The following is a 20590-nucleotide window of genomic DNA, read 5'->3' on the forward strand; positions in this document are numbered from 1 at the left end:
GCATCAGTGCCCAGGGATTGAAGCCTGGGGGACAGGGTCCCAGGAGTCAGGGCAGGAGATCCAGGCCGAGGGGGTAGGGATAGGGAATGTGCCCTTGCATGCATGGACTCAGCACCGGAATATGCCCTGGCTGACGATGGCGGCTCGGCCTGGATCATGATTACATGGATTCTTTGGTTTGTGATTTGTCTGTCGTCAATTGATTGCACCAATCTGAATCTGATCTATATCGCCATTGATTGCACTGCTCTGACTCTGATCTATATTGTCTCATTGATCGATTACCCAGTCTGAATCTCATCACAGCAGCTTGATTTTTTTTCTCTGATTTGATTACATCAGTTTGAATCTGATGTGTTGTTTGATTGATCCCACTAGTCTGAACATGAACAACACACACAAAATGCTGGAGGAACTCAGCAGGCTAGGCAGCATCTATGGAAAAGAGTACAGTCGACGTTTCGGGCCGAGATCTTTTGGTAGGACTGGAGAGAGAAAAAAAGCTAAGGAGTAGATCTAAAAGGTGGGAGAGTGAAAGAAACACAAGGTGATAGGAGAAACTGGGAGGGGGCGGGATGAAGTAAAGAGCTGGGAAGTTGATTGTCTTCGTCGCCTCAGACCCAGGTCTACAGCCATGTATCCTTCCTGGGAACATATCTTTGCTGGCACAATCAACTTCCCAGCTTTTTACTTCATCCCTCCCCCTTCTGGTTTCACCTATCACTTTGTGTTTCCCTCTCCCCTGCTCTACCTTTTAAAACTACTCATTTTTTTTCTCCAGTCCTGCCAAATGGTTTCGGCCCGAAATGTCGACTGTACTTTTTTTTCCATAGATGCTGCCTGGCCTGCTGAGTGCCTCCAGCATTTTGTGTGTGTTGCTTGGATTTCCAGCATCTGCAGATTTTCTCTTGTTTATAGTTTGCGGGTATTTGACAATGTTTAAAGTGGTGAACGAACCTCTATGCTGCTGTTAGTCGGGATTGATTAGATTATAATTACAGTAGCGATTATTAAAATGGAATTTGGCGTCTCGGCTCTGAGTGTGAATTGAGGGAGAGGAGAGAGGGGCTGTGTCTCGGATTCAGCACAGCAAGATGCCGGTGGAATTCGCTAAATCACGTTCCACACATAGCGCAGACGTGCAGCTCAACGTCTGGTACACTCCCGGCTCACACCTTCGACTCCCATTCTCAGAAACTCTGTCCCAACAAACCAGAAAGGTAACACACAACGATACCGACAATAGACGGCGACACCAACACCAACAGAACAGCCTGTGTGTAACTCACTGCTGGCCTAACAGCGACACCCACGGGCGATACGGTCTGTATGGCCTCAACTGCCGCCCATAGTTGATTTTGTTACTGTCTGTGGGAACCAGCTGTGCATCAATCGGCCGTTCCCTTTCCCCACCATCCCGCCCCGTCGACTGTAAACAATTAGTCTTTTCCCAAACTACCAGCGTTGTTATCCACTCCCCTTGGTGAAATGATCTGCATGGATGGTGTGCCTCGATACATGCCCAATAATAAAGTAATTTACCAATTTACAAAAGTTTTACTCTGCGCAAAGTTTACTCGGGAGGGAGGGGGAAGAACTGCAAGATTTGGCGTTACGCCGGACGACACAGGAGGGCTGAAATGGCTTCGTTCCACTGAGCGGGGACAGCACTGAAGCGAATGGGTTGAGGGCATCTTCCGAACCTTCATTTACCCCCTGCAACTACCACTTGCCCACGTAGAACTAGATGCCACGTTGGAGGGAGGGGAGGTCCTGGATACGAGGACCCTACCTCAGACGGCTGACCAACGAACAGCCTGTTGCAAGCATCAGTAGGGGAAGATCTCTTCCACTGCAAATCTGCCATCGCCACAGCTCTGGGGTACTCGCTGCTATTTTACCGGGGGGGAGGGAGAAAAGGAACCACCGACCCTTGTTTCCTGGGCAGTAACGCACTGGACCGCAGGTCTGTCTGCACCGGGAGCAGGCGGATGTTTCCAACATCTGGGAGCCATGTAGCATGTACCGAGCGTGAAACCGACAGGAACTCCGGTACCTCGCACCTACCATTGAGGTCCGCTGGGAAGTGTAACTGTCCGTAAACAGCCGGGCAAAAAAAAACCACCCCTGAACTTTGGTTTGGTTGGTCTTTTACGATTGTTTCGCGGAGTAGTTTGCTGGTGATGTTGCAGTTACTCCAGCCTCTGCAGGGTTTCCTTACCGTTAGTTTGGTATCGAGTTAGTTGCATTCGCCTATTGCACATTGTTACTTTGTATTGCAGTCAGTGTTGTTGCACTCACTATCATATTTGCCTGTTAGAGTTTGCTACTTTGTTGCACTCCCGTGCTGCAGTAGCATTCAGTATTGGTTCAGTGTTTTCTGTGAAGCGATGTTGCTATTTGTGAAGTTAGCCCTGGGATTTGTGAAGTTAGCTCCATCTCTCGGTGTTACGGAGTTCAAGGACCGAGAGCGCGCCTGTGAACTCCCACCCGCTGTAGGAGGGAATGGAGCGTCGTTGTAACGGCCTGTCCTGTCTTCCCGGTGCAGGGCCCGGACTGGACGTGATGCCGATCTCCGTCTACCTGATCCTGGTCTTCGGCTCCCTCTGGGGGCCCGGCTTGGCCAGGAGATCGGCCGACCTGTATTGTGGAGGTGAGCGACTCCACTCCCAACAAGGGGGTGGAAGAGAGGGATAGTAGAGAATTGAAAGGAGTAGAGACGAGGATGGTAGGGAGAGGGGGAGGGAGGGGTTTGGGCGGAGAGGGTTGTGGGGGGAGGGTGTGTGGGGCGGGGGAGAGACAACCATTCTTACCCCGAAGGTGTGAAGGCTCTTACCCTACTTTTGATCTGAGGTGCTGCAGCCCAGGGTGTGGGTGGGAGAAACATAGACCCTGGGTGACCAAACACAACCCATTTCCGACTCTCCAAACCTCTCTGCAGTCTGCAGGGCGCTGGTGGACGAGATGGAGTGGGAGATCTCCAGGGTGAATCCGCAGAGGATGGTGGAAACCGGAACATTCCGCCTGGACCCCGAGGGCAGCCCCGTGGTCACACAGGTAGGTATGGACGGGGCGTTTGCTCACAGCGCTGCATGCCCCACTTCCCCTACAACCTCCCCCAACCCTCCCTCCGCTCCATCTCCACCCCTTTCCCACCGATGGGGATTGTTTTGGGGTGGTGATGGTGTGTCGGTGTGCGGAGGATATAGAAGAATCTCACTGACTTCTTTCTCGCTTCCCCCTCTATCTGCCTCTGTCCTTTCCCTGACTCCTCGCTCTTTTCCCACTTCAGGTCCCATACAGGCATTCCGAGGAGTTCCTGTTGGAGCTTCTAGCGAGGGTGTGCGAACGGATGCTCGAGTATGGTGAACGGACGGACCCTGGCACCCTGCGGCAGACCTACCACCGGGTAGTGACCCGGGAAGGGCACAGGGTCCCGGCCCCCGACACTCGCACCACCCAGCACGTCACCTCCAGTTTAAAGCAGGCGGTGGGTGACAGGGATGGGGGGGGGGAGAGAATGGTTGTGAGTGGACGGAGCAGTTGTTATCTGGCAGTGTGGGGCAGGGTTTAGCAAAGGGGGCAGAGAAGTGAGGGGAGGGAGCGGAGGGTGAGCGGGGAAGTTGAGCTGTGTGGGTGGGGGTGTTAGAGATGAGGGAGCAAGTAAAGGGAAAAAGGGTGGGGGAGGATGGAAGGGAGGGTACGTAATTTAAGGTGGTAGGGGAGGAAGGAAAGGTTTGCGGGGGAGGGAGAGTTATTATCGTCACCTGTACTAGTGAAAATCTTGTCTTGCATACTGTTCATACAGATCAGATCATTACACAGTAGAACAAGGTAACAATGCAGAATAAAATGTAACGGTTATGTATACCTTAACAAAATAGGTTGTGAGGTCTGGAGTCCATCTTATGGTACAACAGGTTCATTTGCTGGCAGTTTGGCAGGGGAGGGGAGCATCACTCTGGCAAGGTGTGTAATGGTACCCAGCCCACAGAATGCTCATCTCCCACCCTCGCCCTTACCCTGTCCCTTCCTCTTGCAGTGTGAGAAACTTGTTGAAGAATATGAGGATGAGTTCATTGAGTTCTTCTCCCGTGAGTCTAACAACGTGAAGGACCGACTGTGCAGTAAACGGACAGGTGAGTCCCTCAGCTCACTCCTCCTCCATCAGATTACCAACAGTCCATGAACACTATTTTGCCGCCTTCTTACACATTCTTATAATTTGTAGTAATTTTGTCTTGCTCTGTATTGCTGCCACAAAACAAATTTCAGAATATGCATTCAGTGGCCACTTTATTACATACATCTGTACACCAGCTCTTTAATACAAATATCTAATCAGCCAATCATGTGGCAGCAACTCAATGCATAAACACATGCAGACCTGGTCAAGAGGTTCAGTTGTTCAGACCAAACATCAGAATGGGGAAGAAATGTGATCTAAGTGACTTGCCAGACAGGGTGGTTTGAGTATCTTGGAAACTGCTGATCTCCTGGGATTTTCATGCACAACAGTCTTTGGTGTTTACAGAGGATGGTGAGACATATAAAAAGCATCCAGTAAGCGGCAGCTCTGTGGGTGAAAATGCCTCGTTTATGAGAGGTTGGAGGAGAATGGCCAGACCGGTTCAAACTGACAGTAACTCAAATAACTATGCATTACAACAGTGGTGTGCAGAAGAGCATGTCTGAACATGCAATACATTGAACCTTGAAGTTGACAGGCTACAACAGCAAAAGGCCACACCGGGTTCCACTCCTGTATCTAATAAAGTGGCTACTGAGTGTATATCAGTGATAACAAACGTGATTCTGCCTCTCTCATTCAGTGTTTCTCCATCCCTCTTCTTCTCCTCCCTCCCTGAACCTGGGTCTTTGCACCTACCCTCCTCCTCCCTCCCACGTTAGAAAACCAGAACAGAATGTGCAACCAACAAGGCAGGTAGATCATAACTGGTTTGCCCTACAGCAACCCAATCAATCCATTAGGCTCAGGGTTAGAAAGTTTATGGATGACACCACTAAACAGATTCCATGACCTATTGTCAGTAATAATAAACCTGATTTTTAAGTATGTGTTGGACCAGAACTGAACACAATACTCTTTAAGTGTGGTCTAACCAGAGTTTTGCAGAGCTGCAACATTACCTCACAGCTCTTGAACCCAACACCCCCTCTCCCCCCAAACTAATGAAGGCCAACACCTCATAGGCCTTCTTAACCAGTCTTGAGCATCTGTGGGAAACACCTGGGAACGTGCAGACTCCATGCACAGGCAGTGCCAGAGGCTGAGATTGATCCTGGGTCACTGGAGCTGTGAACCAGCAGCTTCACCAGCTGTGCTGCCAATGTGTTCAAGGGGGAAGATAAACACCAGGTGGAGCCGGTCACTTCCGGAAGTCACAGCTGTGGGATGCATTGTGGCCATTGAGAGGGCAGACAGGTTGTCAATTTAACAGCTCATCTGAAAGACCAGTCCTAATGCTGGGCCATGATTGTAACATTGCACCTGAATGAAGGTTAGCATAGTGACCACCGACTCGAGTCCCCAGCATCGACCCTTATCCTTCTGTGACCCTTTTGCGGATGACACAACACCCCTCTGAGTGATCTCAGCACAAACAATGATCTGTGCAAATTTACTGATGGGTACCTTGTCCGGGGCAGCATGGTAGTGCAATGCTTTACAGAGTGAACAATTGATAGATCATCATTCAATTCCCTCTGCTGTTTGTAAGGAGTTTGTACGTTCTCCCTGTGACTGTGTGGGTTTCCTCCACGTGCTTCAGTTTCCTCCCAAATTCCAAAGATGAACAGTTAGGGTTAGTAAGTTGTGAACACGCTATGTAGATGCTGGAAGCATGAAGACAGTTGTAGGCTGCCCTCAGCACATGCTCGGACTGTGTTGGTCGTTGACACAATGACATATTTCACTGTTTGCATTGATTTTCCACAGATCTTTGTGACCATGCACTCCACATCCACCATGATGAGCTCTGAGAACAGATTCTCTCCATCAACTTCCCGCAGGGAGTAGGGGAGGGTGTTCCAGCCTGGGGAACAGCAGTCTGCCACAGGGCTGGTACTGCAGAGGAAGACCAGCCAGTTGTGGAGCGTCGGAGACAGTGGAACGTTGGTCTACCCACTCAGAGTGACCCCCACACTTGGCCGGCATGAGCCCTCCTTCGCTGAGGACCAGCCAAGGCAGCGTCTTACTCTAGGAACAGTTTACTAAAATAAAGGACACTCAGGAACAATAAACAGCTGGCTGTCTATTTCCATCACTACCTGGCCGAGCCTTCTGTCTGCTTCCCAACACCCCCCTGCGCCCTGCGGTTTAACACCCACCACACTGCCCTACAAATTCCATCTGGATAAATAAGCCTTCAATCCCTCACCCATTTAAAGTTTCTTCTTGGGGTCAGACACAGAGTGAATCTCCATCCACACCATCCCATCACACACTGCCAGGGTCAGACACAGAGTGAATCTCCCTCCGCACCGTCCCATTACACACTCCCAGGGTCAGACACAGAGTGAAGCTCCCTGCACACTGTCCCATCACACACTCCCAGGGTCAGACTGAGAATGAATCTCCCTCCTCACTGTCCCAACACCGACTCCCGGGGTCAGACAGACAGTGAATCTCACTCCACACTGTCCCATCACACACTCACAGGATCAGACACAGAGTGAATCTCCCTGCACACTGTCCCATCACACACCCCCAGGGTCAGACACAGAGCGAATCTCCGTCCACACCATCCCATCACACACTCCCAGGGTCAGACACAGAGTGAAGCTCCCTCCTCACTGTCCCATCACACACTCCCAGGGTCAGACACAGAGTGAATCTCCCTCCACACCGTCCTATCACACACCCCCAGGGTCAGACACAGAGTGAATCTCCCTCCACACTATCCCATCACACACTCCCAGGGTCAGACACGGAGTGAATCTCCCTCCACACTGTCCCATCACACACTCCCAGGGTCAGACACAGAGTGAATCTCCCTCCACACCATCCCATCACACACTCCCAGGGTCAGACACAGAGTGAATCTCCCTCCACACTATCCCATCACACACTCCCAGGGTCAGACACACAGTGAATCTCCCTCCTTACTGTCCCATCACACAGTCACAGGGTCAGACACAGAGTGAATCTCCCTCCACACCGTCCCATCACATGATCCACAAATGGCAAAGCAGCAACACTGACCAGAGGAGTTAATACAGTTTGTTGTTTTTTTTTAAAACATCGAGAAGACAAAGAACAGAGCAATGATAACTTTACATAAATAACTGAACACGTCAGGTACTAGGCGAGGCTAGCACTGGTAAAATGGTCATTAATTAGGGAGGGAGTGAATCAGCTGAGAGGGGAGGGGTTTACACTGATTACCATCTCAGCTCTGTGTCAGAGTGCGGGTTGGCACGTTAATCCTCATGTTAACACGATTGGATAAGAACAGTGGCAGTCGTTCAATCAGCATCTGCAGTGAGAGAATCCGGTCTGAGGACATCAGTCCTCTGCCCACAGACGCTGCCTGACCTGATGAGTTTTTTCTCGAACATCATTCTCTGGAGACAATGAGGCTGCAAGGAGGGAGTCGGGGTCCCTGTGGAATGGAGAGGGGAGTCTAATTCTGCTTCAATGTTCATTGATCTAGGCAAAAAAATGGGATAATGGGTCTGTGCTATTGAAAGGGGACAACACAGATTTGGGTGAGATGAAAAAGGGTCTCCCCATGGGTGAACAGGGGCCTCACGGTGGTTAGCAGATGGGGGGGGGGGGAGAGAAGAGGGTAGATGTGCTGGTGGGATTGCCCTGGACTTAGGCCTCACTCTCTCCAGCTGTGGTGTTCTGCACCTCCTCTTCCAGGATGGGAACAATGAGGTTGTCCTTGGACATCAGGTTGTACTTGATCACAAACTTGGTGAATCGGTGACACAGGAAGGTCTCATTCTGTAGTGGGGATGTAGGAGGGATGGTAATTAGAGACATCAGGCAGTACAAACCCCACCCAGCCATAGTACCACCGCTAGAACCTACTCCCCACAGCACCACCAGCTGATCACATTAGCCCTAGGCAGTGTGAGGGAGGAACAGGGCATGATTTGACATCCCCACACTGGAAAGAATAGGGGTAGCCCACTCGGCCTCTTACACCTAGCCCCATTCGTGCGCTCAGCACCACCGTCCTGCACCAGTAACTCTGTTCCCTTTGACTTTAACCTACTGGTGGAGATAGCTCCACCTTGTTACCTACTCCTCAGGGCCTGATGTCTTATAGATCTCTTCTCATCCTTCTATGCACAACACAGTTTCTTTAGCTGCTTCCTCAAAACCCCTTCCCTCCACTGCAGTGTGTACCGTCTACAACACAACTCTCTCCCCCCACCACAAGTACTCCCTCCCTTCACCATCATCTACAGAACCCACTGCGGTCACTTGCCCCACCTATTCCAACAGCCCCTTCCAAACCTCCCCACCTCTCCCCAACTTGGAAGAGAAACACTATACTCTGGAGGTTCTGTGGAATTCATTGCCACAGATGGGTGTGGAGGCCATATCATTGGGTATATTTAAAGCAGAGGTTGATAGGTTCTTGATTAGTCATGGCAGCAAAGGCTACAGGGAGAAGAGAGAAGAATGGGGTTCAGAGGGATAATGCATCAGCCATGATTGAATGGTGAAGCACTCGATGGGTCAAATGACCTAATTCTGGTCCTCTATTGATGGGATGAGGCAGAATAACAGTTTGGCATGTACTAGATGGGTTGAAGGGTCTGTAGTACGCTACAGCAGAGAAACATCTCAGTTGTGGAGTGAACACACTTACAAGGTGGGGGTGTGTAAGGGAGATCTGTAAACACACACAGAGTGGGGAATGGATAAGGGGAGATCTATGTCTTATGGACGTTGCCCCTTCCTACACCATCAGATTGAAATAAATTGACTGTCTTGCCTGTTTATATCCTGGGAAATCCCTCTTCGACAGCGCTATGGGAGCACCCTTACCATATGACCCCCTTCCTGGCTTTCCTGAGGGACCCGTAGGGAGGGACAATAAATGCCGGTCAAACCAGACACACTAAAGATAAAGACATTCCCCATCATCTAAACAAAAATGGAGCAGGTCAGAGGATATGGGGACTTCATCTCCTGTTCCCATCCTCTTTCCCGCCAACAGTGTGATGACTCACCTCGTAATCGTCGAAGATCTGGCGGTGGTGGAAGTAGGCGTGGGAGAAGATGCGGTAAATCCTGCGACAGACGGAGCCCAGCTTGGCCACGGAGGATTCCTTAATGCTGACTCTATGGGGCCGAGGACAGTACTGTCAGCGTTCCAGGGCAGATCACTGGGTGGCAGGGGGGAGCCGGGGACAAGTAGAGTGTGGATTATAGGAGGGAAAGATGGATTGGGTGGGAGTGTGGGGCTCAGAGACGGGTAGGTAGGACAGGACCACAGCCACCAGACACACAGGGAGGGGGGGGATGGAGTGTGGGGACTGTATGGGTAGTGAGTTGGGGACCAAATGCACACACAAGGTGGGGGTGTGTAAGAGAGATCTATAAACACACACACAGAACTCCCAGGTACGATGGGCTCTCCATGGGGAGAGTATGCAAGGATCAGGGATGTGGAGCTGGGGTTTTATAGGTCAGGGGTTCAAAGGTTAGGGTGCATGACCCTTGTCACCTGATCCTCAATGCTGGGGTCAGGGACACTGATCTGGTTCATTGATGAAAAGGGTCTCCCCGTGGATGAAGTGGGGGGACCTCCCCTGGCCGACTGGAGCAGGTGAGAGTCCGCAGAGCCAGGTACCTACCTGCTGGGAAAGTACTTGTTACTGTTGAGCAAGCAGGCAGCTCCATCCAGAGTGTGTCTCGTGTAGTCAATAGCAGGGCACTGAAAGCAGAGATCACAGTAAGTGGAGGGGAGGGAAAGTGGCAGGGTAGAGAGTGAGGGAGAAGATGTTGGGGGGAGACCACAGTGAAGAGGGATGGAGGGAAGTGGAGAGGGTGGTGAAAAGGGGAAGGAGGGGAGAAGGAGGGACAGAGCACTGAAGGGGGATGGGGAAGGGGAGAGGAGAGGGAGAGAGCGATGAAGGGAAAGGGAGAGCAGTGGGAGGGGAGAGGCTGAGCAATGTGGTTGAGGGAGGGAGAGCATGGTGAAGTGGAAGGGAATGGTGGGGAAAGGGAGAACAGTGGGTGAAAGTGAGGGGGAGAGAGGGGTTGATGGCAATAAAGTTCTTGTGCACAAATTACTTTTAGGCAGCCAGTTCCTGGTTGGGAAGGTATGTTGGAAGTTCAGAAATATGGAGTTTTGGGTAAAGCCACAGCTGCAGTAGGGTGTATAGTTTGGGTCCTCTGAATTAAGGACACACTGTCACTGGAGGCAGTCCTAAGAAGATATATTGGGCTAATTCCTGGGACCAGAAGGTTGTCCCATCAGAAGGGGGTGGACAGCTCGGGTCTGTATTCCTGTGGAGTGTAAAGGAACGAGGGAGTACTTTATTCCAACACTTGGACCCCAAGGGGAGGTGATGTGAGATGTGGGAGAGTCTTAAACGAGTAGACAGTTACAGGGTTGGGGACGGGCATTTAACACTGACACTGTGGGAACTACTCTCAGAGGGAGGAAATTGTCTGCTCCTCCCCAGAGAGAGTGGAGGCCCGATCACTGAGGGGGGATGTAAAGAGATGGGAGATAAATGTTTAAAAGATGGCTGGGAGGAGATTATGGGCTGTTGGGAACAAAAGGGTGGATAAGGCCTGGGGTACCGAATGGTGGGACAGGATAAAGGAACTGAGTGACAGTTCCTATCGCCTCCCCATCTCCCCATATCAACAGCTTCAGGTTACTGCACCGGGGAAATCCACCCCCGCTCAAGTCTCTCCCATCTCTCCCTGTAACCGCAATGTTCCTACATCCTGGCATCACTGGAACTGGAGTTGGTGCTCCAGCGCAGGTGCTCTGACTGGAGTTATGCAACAGGCCCTTTGGCCCATTGAGACCTTGTGATCATCAAGTATCCACATTCCCTGGCCCCCTTTTAAATCACCATATTTCCTTACATCATGAAGGAGGCCATTTCAGCCTATCGGGCCCCAGTTTCATGACCCAGTCTCCTGTTCCTTCAGGGATGGGACTGTGGATTTCAGGAGGTGCCTCTGCAGGAGAGCTCGGTCAGGGCAGGAGGAAAGTTGGTGGGCGGTGGGGGGGTGGAGGAGTGGTTGGGCTACCGTTCAATCAGTGAGGGAGTGGGTCAACCAGAGACCTGTGGCTGCTTCACCCGCCAGGGAACACTCGTCTCAGCAGAACACTTCTCCCACCCATCCCCCGGTGGCAACAGGCCTGCCCACCTCCTTCGGGGTCTTGTGTGCGGCACACAGGAAGATCCACTGCTCTGTCGCCGTCATCTGGGTGCAGGTGTCAGAATGGCACTCGCTCTACAGAGAGGACACAGAAAGACAGGTCACATCACCGGGACACATTTGAGTGAGGGACAGAGAAAGAGAGAGAGAGAAACAGGACATGTTACTGGGACATGCTGGCAGGAGACAAGAGTCAAAGAAACACGTGACATGGAGCGCAGACAGGACAGAGACACACAGACAGAGTGAGCATGACAAAGACGCACATGCACACAGAGGGGGGAGAAGGGGGAGTGAACATGAGACGCACAGCCCTGCAGATAAAGTTAAAAAGTAGTCGATGCTCTGTCTTAGGGGAGCTCATCATCCTTGAACCTTGCTGAGGAGTTAACTTACTTGTAGTTTCACAGCCAAGTCGTTCAGTTCCAAGCAAAACTGCCTGAAATAAAACCCAAGTTCATTGTTTATTAGGTTGAGGCAAACACTTGAACATAACCTTCCAATGTGAACACATCATCACTATCCCGTTCTTGGCATCCTTTACGTTTAGCACCCATTTTAAAATTCTCATCAACTGTCTGGAAATACTGACTCAGCACCATCCTATTTCTGTGACCCTCTAGAGCTCTCACATCCCTCCTCCACTATTTCTGCCTCTGTCATCAGTGGTCATTCAGCTGCATGCACACCAACCAGATTTATTTCCCTCCCCACTGAGGACTGGGTGAGAGCATGGCTGAAGGGCTGGGCGAGTGTGAGAGTCTAGATGAGAGTGAGGGACAGGGAAAGGGTGAAGTACAGGTGGGACAGAAAGAGCAGGGCACAGGGGAGTGGAACTCAGTCGCTCAAATGGCCAGCACACTCCCATTGGTGCTCAGTGTTAACAATCGGAGGCACCGTAGATGGCAGATGCTGGAACACGAAGCAACACAGCAGAATCAGGAGGAACTCACTGGACCAGGGGTCAGAATTGAACAGCAGATGTTTGTGGACAAGACCCTTCACTCACATGAATTGGCCCTTCAATGCTGAAGAGTCCATTGCTGATGTTGCCTTACCTACTTAGTTCCTTGTATTGCTATAAATGGATGAGATTTTAATTTAGATGTCTGTGGGCACACACCAATGGAAGTGGTGGGTCAGACTACATCCACTTCACTACCCCTACACCCTTCCCCAACCCCGACTCTGCCTTGGGCCACTATGATCCCAGCAAGACCCTCACCGGAGATGCTCATATTTCCAGACGCCCTCATCCTGCCCCTCCGGTGGTTCCAGGATCTTCTCGATGTCCGATGCGTCATCGCGGATGCTCTGCTGGATGTACTATGCGTGGAGGGGGAAAGGGGGGGGTGGAGAGTGGGGGGAGTGATGGGTGAGGGGAGGGCAGGAAGAGAGAGAGAGAGAAGGGGGTTGATTCTGGGATTGAAAGGCTTATCATATCAGGAGCTCTGGGTTTTTACTCTGGAATTCAGAAATATTACGTGGTGGGGGGTTGTTCTCATTGAAACCTGCCGAATGTTGAAAGGCCTCGATAAAGTGGATGTATCCTAAGACATAGGAACTGAATTTGGCCATCCAGCCCATCAAGTCCACTCCACCATTTCATCATGGCTGATCCTGGATCCCATTCAACCCCATACACCTACCTTGGCATATCCCCTTTAACTTCTACAAATTTTTATCAATGCACCATAGGAAGCATTTTATAAAGATGCACCACAGCTTGGTACAGCAACTGCTCTGCCCATGACTGCAAGAAACTGCAGAGAGTTACAGATAGAGCTCAAAACATCACAGGAACCAGCCTCCCCTCCATGGACTCTGTCTGTGCTTCTTGTTGCCTCAGTAAAGCTGCCAGGATAATCAAACAGCCCACCCACCCCAGACATTCTCTCTTCTACCTCCCATCAGGAGAAACACGTACCACTAGGCTCAAAGACAGATTCTATCCCACGGTTATAAGGCTCTTAGATGGACCTCTTGTATGACCAGTTTCACTTTATTCTTTATTGTTATAGTTTTACCTCAATGCTTCTGTGTAATGATCTGATCTGTATGAACAGTACCCAATCGGAGGCACCGTAGATGGCAGATGCTAGAACACGAAGCAACACGGGAGAATCAGGAGGAACTCACTGGACCAGGAGTGAAAGACAAGCATTTCACTCTTGGTACATGTGACAATAATAAACCAATTTCACTTTCTTCAACTCTCCTGCTGGTGGTAACATCTCCATTTCTACCCTGTAATGTCCACTCGGGATCCGAATTCGTAATTTGGTTTATTATTGTCACTTGTACATACCAAGATGAAATATACAACTTGTTCTGCGTGATATCCATACAGATAATTTCAAGACACAAGTACACTGACGTAGTACAAGTGAAAAGGAATAACCGAATGCAGAATAAAGTGTTACAGAGAAAGTGCAGTACAGGCAGACAATAAGGTGTAAGGTCACAATGAGGTAGATTGTGAAGTCAAGTGTGAAGGTCACTGGAACAGGTTTATTCTTGTCGCATGTACTGTGATACAGTGAAAAGCTTGTCTTCCATACTGTTCATACAGATCAAATCATTACACAGTGTGTTGAGGTAGAACAAGGTAAAACAATGACAGAATGCAGAATGTAGAGGTCAAAAGGCCATCTTAGAGAACAGTTTAACGTCCTACTAACAGTGGAGTAGAAACTGTCCTTCAACCTGGTGGTGCGTGCTTTCAGGATTTTGTATCTTCTGTCCGATGGGAGAGGGGTGAAGAAAAGAGAATGTCCGGTGTGGGTGGGGTCTTTGGTGACGTTGGCAGCTTTACTGAGGCAGTGGGAAGTGTAGACAGAGTCCATGGAGGGGAGACTGGTTTCTGTGATGTGCTGAGCTGTGTCCACAACTCTCTGCAGTTTCTTGTGGTCACAGGCAGAGCAGTTGCTGTACCAAGCTGTAATCCAGACAGGATGCTTTCTATGGCGCATCGATAAAAATTGGTAAGGGTTGGTGGGAAATGCTGAATTTTTTTAGCCTTCTAAGGAAGTAGAGGGTCAGGACAGGCTATTGACCAACTCTTTTGTTTAACTAATACTGAGGGAAAGGTTGATGTCAGAACACCACGCCACTAGGCTATCTCCTTCCTGTACTCCAATGCATCCTTATTTGATATGTGGCACACTACAGTGGTATCATCTGCAAACATGTACATGGAGCTAGAGCAGAATCTGGTCATGCAGTCACAAGATTAGTGAGGGGTCATTTAACACTGAGGTATGTAAGGACTTCTGCTACAGACAGTGGGGGAAATCGCTGGAATTCTCTGCCCTCAAGGGTTGTGGAGGCCTGATCACAGGTGTAATTTAAATAAGAGCTTTAGGTTTAGCAATGCAGTCGGAACACCACTTCCACGCTGCGGTTTTCACACACTGGTCACTGGTGTTCCAATGCTCAGGAACCTTGAACAGAGTGCAGGGCGACTCTGGACGTACTCACCTGCTGCACAGCCAGGGTGCTGTCCATCTCATCCAATGACTCATTAGGCCAGTTGTAGAAGTCCTAGAGGATGGAGTGAAGCAAAACTGTAGGTGAGGAGGCTGGCCCAGTGATCAATCGGTAGCATAGAAGCCAGTATAATGCTTTACAGTGCCAACTACTAGGGTTCAATTCTGCCACTGTCTGTAAGAAGTTTGTGACTGCGTGGGTTTCCTCCCACATTCCAAAGATGTATGACGTATGAGTTAGGGTTAGTAATGCTGTGGGAATGCTATGTTGGCATGAACCCACAGGGGGAGGAAGCAGAGGGATTAATGGAGAGCAAAAAAGGTGTGAAGGAGGATGTGGGGGCAGGGAGCTCCAACTAGAGAGGTTGGGAATACTAAACAAGGAAAGGGACTGCAAGCAAGACAGCATAACTGGGGTAGTGTAATGAGGGCATGGGGAAGTTACTGGAGGGGTCAAGTGAGTGAGGGTGTAGGGATGATGTGGATGAGATCAGGGGTGTGGTGATGGAGTAGGAAAATAGTGAATGGGGTGAAGAAGGTGATGGTCATGCGGGTAAATAGGATGATGAGGGGCAATGGCAACAAGGGGGTGGGGGTTGGAGGAGCAAATGTGGTGAAGTTGAGGAGGGATGACGGTGACAGGTGTAATTAGAGGGGGTGAAGGTGGGATGGGAATTTGTAAGGGTGGGACTGAAAGAGGGAAGGTGATGGGGGATGGAGGGACTGACGTGATGGGGTTGAGAAGGGGTGATGGTGACGGGAGCGATAAGGGGTTCAGAGATGTGGGAGCGATTAGAGAAGAGGGGAGATGATGATGGTGAAGAGGGTGATGAGGAAGATTAATGGAGAGACGAAGGGAAGGGGCCGGGTGTGTGATGGACGGTCCTCACATCCAATCGGTAGGGCGCCATCTCTAAACCCGCAAATGGCGAGCGGAGGGTGGGAACATCCTGTGGCGACCCAACCAATCAGCACGGAACCGGGGCCCCGTGCCCCTGAATTAGGGCGGATACCCTCGGACTCCTCACATTGGGTTTCTTTCTCCCTCTCCCTCCCCCCTCAGATCCTGGGCGGGGATCACTTGCCGCTTAGCACCTCCGACTGTCCCCCAGCTCCTCACCTGGGCTTTAGTGCCTGGCCTGTTTCTCCTCAGCAAGACGGTGGCCGCCATCCCGAGCGACACCCAGCTTCCCCTGAACCCGGATGTAATTAAAGGCGCCTCCTTCCTTCCCGGCGGCGGTGCCGACACAAATTAAATCGTTCTGTACTCCTAAAGGGAAGTGCACTGGCAGCGAAGAAAGGTGCGCCTTTGCGCCCCCAAGCGTTAGTTAGCGCACGGATCGCGGGTAGAGTAGCAATTTAATTCCCCTCCACCTCACGTTCACCTCTCCCTCCAGCTGATCCTTACCATTGTTCCACTTCATTCTCATCTCCCCTCCAGCTCTTCCTCACCTTAAATGAGTGAAGTTATCCCCTTTTGTTCAAGAGCCTGATGGTCGAGGGATAGTAACTGTTCTTGAACCTGGTGGTGCAAGTCCTGAGGCTCTGGTACCTCCTACCTGACGGCAGCAGTGAGAAATGAACATGGCCTGGGTGGTGAGAACATAAGAAATAGGAGCAGGAGTCGGCCATCCAGCCCATCGAGCCTGCCCCACCATTCAATAAGATCATGGCTGATCTGTCCATAAACTCAGCTCCATCTACCTGCCTTTCCCCCATAACCCTTAATTCCCCTACTATGTAAAAACCTATCTAACTGTATCTTAAATATATTTAGTGAAGAAGCCTCAACTGCTTCCCTGGGCAGAGAATTCCACGGATTCACCACTCTCTGGGAAAAATAGTTTCTCCTCATCTCCGTCCTAAATCTTTTCCCCTGAATCTTGAGGCAATGTCCCCTAGTTCTAGTTTCACCTACCAATGGAAACAACTTTCCTACTTCTATCATATCTATCCCTTTCAGAATTTGTATATTTCTATAAGATCCCCTCTCATTCTTCTGAATTCCAGAGAGTATAGTCCCAGGTGACTCAATCTCTCCTCATAGGTTAACCCCTTCATCTCTGGAATCAACCTGGTGAACCTCCTCTGCACTGCCTCCAAAGCCAGTATACCCTTCCTCAAGTATGGAGACCAGAACTGCACACAGTACTCCAGGTGTGGCCTCACCAGTACCCTGTACAGTTGCAGCATGACCTCCCTGCTCTTGAATTCAATCCCTCCAGCAATGAAGGCCAACATTCTGTTTGCCTTCTTAATAACCTGTTGCACCTGCAAGCCAATCTTTTGCGATTCATGCATAAGCACTCCCAAGTCCCTCTGCACAACAGCATGCTGCAATCTTTCATCATTTAAATAATAATCTGCTCTTCTATTATTCCTTCCAAAGTGGATGATCTCACATTTACCAACGTTGTATTCCATCTGCCAGACCTTGGCCCATTCACTTAACCTATCTATATCCCTCTGCAGACTCTCCACGTCTTCTGTACAATTTGCTTTTTCACTCAGTTTAGTGTCATCAGCAAATTTTGCTACGCTACACTCAGTCCCCTCTTCCAAATCATCAATGTAAGTGGTAAACAGCTGCGGGCCCAGCACCAATCCCTGCAGCACCCCACTCACCACTGACTGCCAACCGGAGAAATGCCCATTTATACCAACTCTCTGCCTTCTATCGGTTAACCAATCCACTATCCATGCCAATACACTTCCTCCGACTCCATGCATCCGTATCTTATTTATAAGTCTCTTGTGCAGCACCTTATCAAATGCCTTCTGGAAATCCAAGTATACAACATCCACATGTTCCCCTCTATCCACTTTAGAATCTTTGATGATGGATGCCGCTTTCCAATGGCAGTGTTTCATGTCGATGTGCTCAACGGCTGGGAGGGTTTTACCCGTGATGTACTGGGCCAAATCCACTACCTTTTGTAGGATTTTCTGCTCAAAGGCATACCAGGCTGTAATGCAGCCAGTCAGCGCACTTTCCACCACACACCTATTGAAGTTTGCCAAGGTTTTCAATGACATGCTGAACCTCTGCAGACTCCTGAGGAAGTAGAGGTGCTGTTGTGCTTTCTTCACAATAATATTTATATGATGGGTCCAGGACAGGTCTATAGTGACACCCAGAAATTTAAAGTTAATGACCCTCTAAACTTCTGATCCTCCGATTAGTACTAGCTCACGGACCTCTGGTTTCCCTCTCCTGAAATCTACCATCAGTTCCTTGGTCTTATTTACATTGAGTGAGAAGTTGGCCATGGTGTTCACAACACCACGCTCCACCTTTGAAACACCAACAAACAACTGACCTTGTCCTTGCTAAGAATATCATATGCTATATACATTATTACTAATTTGAGACAGCCAGCGTCTGTCACTGAGTAAGACAACAGCAGCAATTCGGGGGAGGGCTGGAATAATAGTTAAAAGCCCATCATGCTATCCTGTAACATATTACTATGTAATTGAGGTGTCAGGGAGGGGTAGCACCTCTGGTGGGGGAACATGTCGTGTCCTTTTCAAGGCGGTTAGTCCACCTTTGGTCCCCACCTGGCACTCAGCTCTCACCTGTGGCTCCCCATAGCTGTTTGCATGTGACAGTGGCCACACCCCGGGCAATGGCTTCGACAAGCCGGCTAAACCAGGTGAGGGTAGCTGACGGGTCTCAAACCCTCGGTGAGATAGGGAGTTGTCTATCCCAGCATGTGAAGACAGACTCCAGCAGATTGAGCTGACGAGACCAATCGAAGGTCCAACGTTCAAGAAGGCAGTCTCTGCAAGCGTTGTGGAACGTGTAGAGCAGGACAAGACACAGAAGATGTCCTGGTCATCCACTGCGCCTAGTCCCATCTCCAGCCGTCTCGGCTCTGTCTTGCCACTGGATCCAGATGGGAATTGGGAAGAGCGAGTGAGGCTGACGCTGTGCAACTCTCCCTCACTTAAATCCAAATCACGCGCTATTCTCTGGTGAGCTTTCTTGCACCGGTGTCTATGTGTTTGGACCTGGATGAATATTGGTGAAGTTCACTCCTAGGAATTTGAAGTTCCCAACCCTCTTGTCCTCAACACTATTGATGTAGGCAAGAGTTTGTGCACCGTCAACACCCTCCTTCCTGAAGTCAATGGCTAACTCTTTTGTTTTGCTGATATTGAGGAAAAGGTTGTTGTCATAACACCATTTTGGATTTCCAGAGAAACACAACATGGTTCAGGGTATCATCATGGCAGAGGAGTGGGTTTGGACAGCAACTTTGAGAGCACCTAGCACCGGATGAGCAGGCTCCTATCAAAGTCAAAGTGGAGTTTATTGTTACCTGTATTCAGGTGCAGTGAAAAACTTGCTTGCAGCAGCATCACAGGCACAGAGCATCAGGTACACAACATTCACAAGAAAAATATAAATCAAACAAGGAAGATCACAGTTAGAATAAAAAAGGTCCATTGGAGTCCTAGTGTTTCACCTTGGCTACCTGCTCCAGCCAATTCTCGCTGTACCGAACCAGATCCCAAGTAACTTCAGATTTGACGGGGAAGGGAACAGAAGAGTAGTCAGCCCAATTGCCAAGGACCATGTCCTCACTTTTGCTGTAAATTACTCTTAGGCCATTTCAGTCCAGTCATAGTTGCTGATCGATTTGCGGATTGTCTGTGGGTCCAAGAAGGAGATGGTGCTTTACCTGCATACAGGAAAGCTTTGACTTGAGTAGCCCCGGTGCCTAGCATTGTCACACCCTCAAACACATCTATCTGGTGTTTGCCAATTCTGGTTAACAAAATGTGCCAGTGGAGGGAAGCAAGAAGTAAGTTGTAGAACCTGGGCCTCTAAACCTCCTTCTGCAATTGGATCCTCAGCTTCCTAACCGGAAGACCACAGTCTGTGCAGATTGGTGATAACATATTCTTCTCGCTGACAATCAACACTGGCGCACCTCAGGGGTGTGTGCTTAGCCCACTGCTCTGCTCTCTATACCCATGACTGTGTGGCTAGGCATAGCTCAAATACCATCTATAAATTTGCTGACGATACAACCATTGTTGGTAGAATCTCAGGTGGTGACGAGAGGGCGTACAGGAGTGAGATATGCCAACTAGTGGAGTGGTGTCGTAGCAACAACCTGGCACTCAACGTCAGTAAGACGAAAGAGCTGATTGTGGAGTTCAGGAAGGGCGAGACAAAGGAACACATACCAATCTTCATAGAGGGATCAGAAGTGGAGAGAGTGAACAGTTTCAAGTTCCTGGGTATCAAGATCTCTGAGAATCTAACCTGGTCCCAACATATCAATGTAGTTATAAAGAAGGCAAGACAGCAACTACACTTTATTAAGAGTTTGAAAAGATTTGGCATGTCAACAAATACACTCAAAACCTCCTATAGCAAGACAGCAGCTACACTTTATTAAGAGTTTGAAAAGATTTGGCATGTCAACAAATACACTCAAAACCTCCTCTCGTTGTGCCGTGGAGAGCATTCTGACAGGCTGCATCACTGTCTGGTATGGAGGGGCTTCTGCACAGGACTGAAAGAAGCTGCAGTGGGTTGTAAGTCTAGTCAGCTCCATCTTGGGTACTAGCCTACAAAGTACCCAGGACATCTTCAGGGAGCGGTGTCTCAGAAAAGCAGCGTCCATTATTAAGGACCTCCAGCACCCCGGGCATGCCCTTTTCTCACTGTTACCATCAGGTAGGAGGTACAGAAGCC

The 20590-nt window shown here is 49.8% G+C and overlaps 2 protein-coding genes across 5 annotated transcripts; one reads left to right on the forward strand and one right to left on the reverse strand.

The window, feature by feature from the left end:
- The first annotated feature begins 1809 nt into the window (after positions 1 to 1809).
- On the forward strand, positions 1810 to 7847 carry cnpy2 (canopy FGF signaling regulator 2). 4 transcript variants are annotated; one of them, XM_063037060.1, is made up of 6 exons: positions 1810 to 1882; positions 2549 to 2653; positions 2942 to 3057; positions 3293 to 3490; positions 4043 to 4139; positions 5960 to 7847. In XM_063037060.1, the coding sequence occupies exons 2-6, from the start codon at positions 2566 to 2568 to the stop codon at positions 6001 to 6003; spliced, it is 543 nt and encodes a 180-aa protein (XP_062893130.1). In that variant the 5' UTR covers positions 1810 to 1882; positions 2549 to 2565; the 3' UTR covers positions 6004 to 7847. The 4 variants fall into 4 exon arrangements, with proteins under 4 accessions (XP_062893130.1, XP_062893131.1, XP_062893129.1 ...); XM_063037061.1 differs by lacking the exon at positions 1810 to 1882 and adding an exon at positions 2004 to 2052; XM_063037059.1 differs by lacking the exon at positions 1810 to 1882 and adding an exon at positions 2026 to 2142.
- On the reverse strand, positions 7234 to 16108 carry mob4 (MOB family member 4, phocein). The gene is made up of 8 exons (XM_063037056.1): positions 15998 to 16108; positions 14870 to 14932; positions 12615 to 12715; positions 11786 to 11828; positions 11378 to 11464; positions 9841 to 9920; positions 9214 to 9325; positions 7234 to 7972 (listed from the first exon to the last, which is right to left on the reverse strand). Exons 1-8 carry the CDS (start codon positions 16046 to 16048, stop codon positions 7841 to 7843), a joined length of 669 nt encoding a protein of 222 aa, XP_062893126.1. The 5' UTR covers positions 16049 to 16108; the 3' UTR covers positions 7234 to 7840.
- Between the last annotated feature and the right edge of the window lie 4482 nt (positions 16109 to 20590).

This window comes from Mobula hypostoma, chromosome X1 (assembly GCF_963921235.1).
Source record: "Mobula hypostoma chromosome X1, sMobHyp1.1, whole genome shotgun sequence".
NCBI classification, from domain to species: domain Eukaryota; kingdom Metazoa; phylum Chordata; class Chondrichthyes; order Myliobatiformes; family Myliobatidae; genus Mobula; species Mobula hypostoma.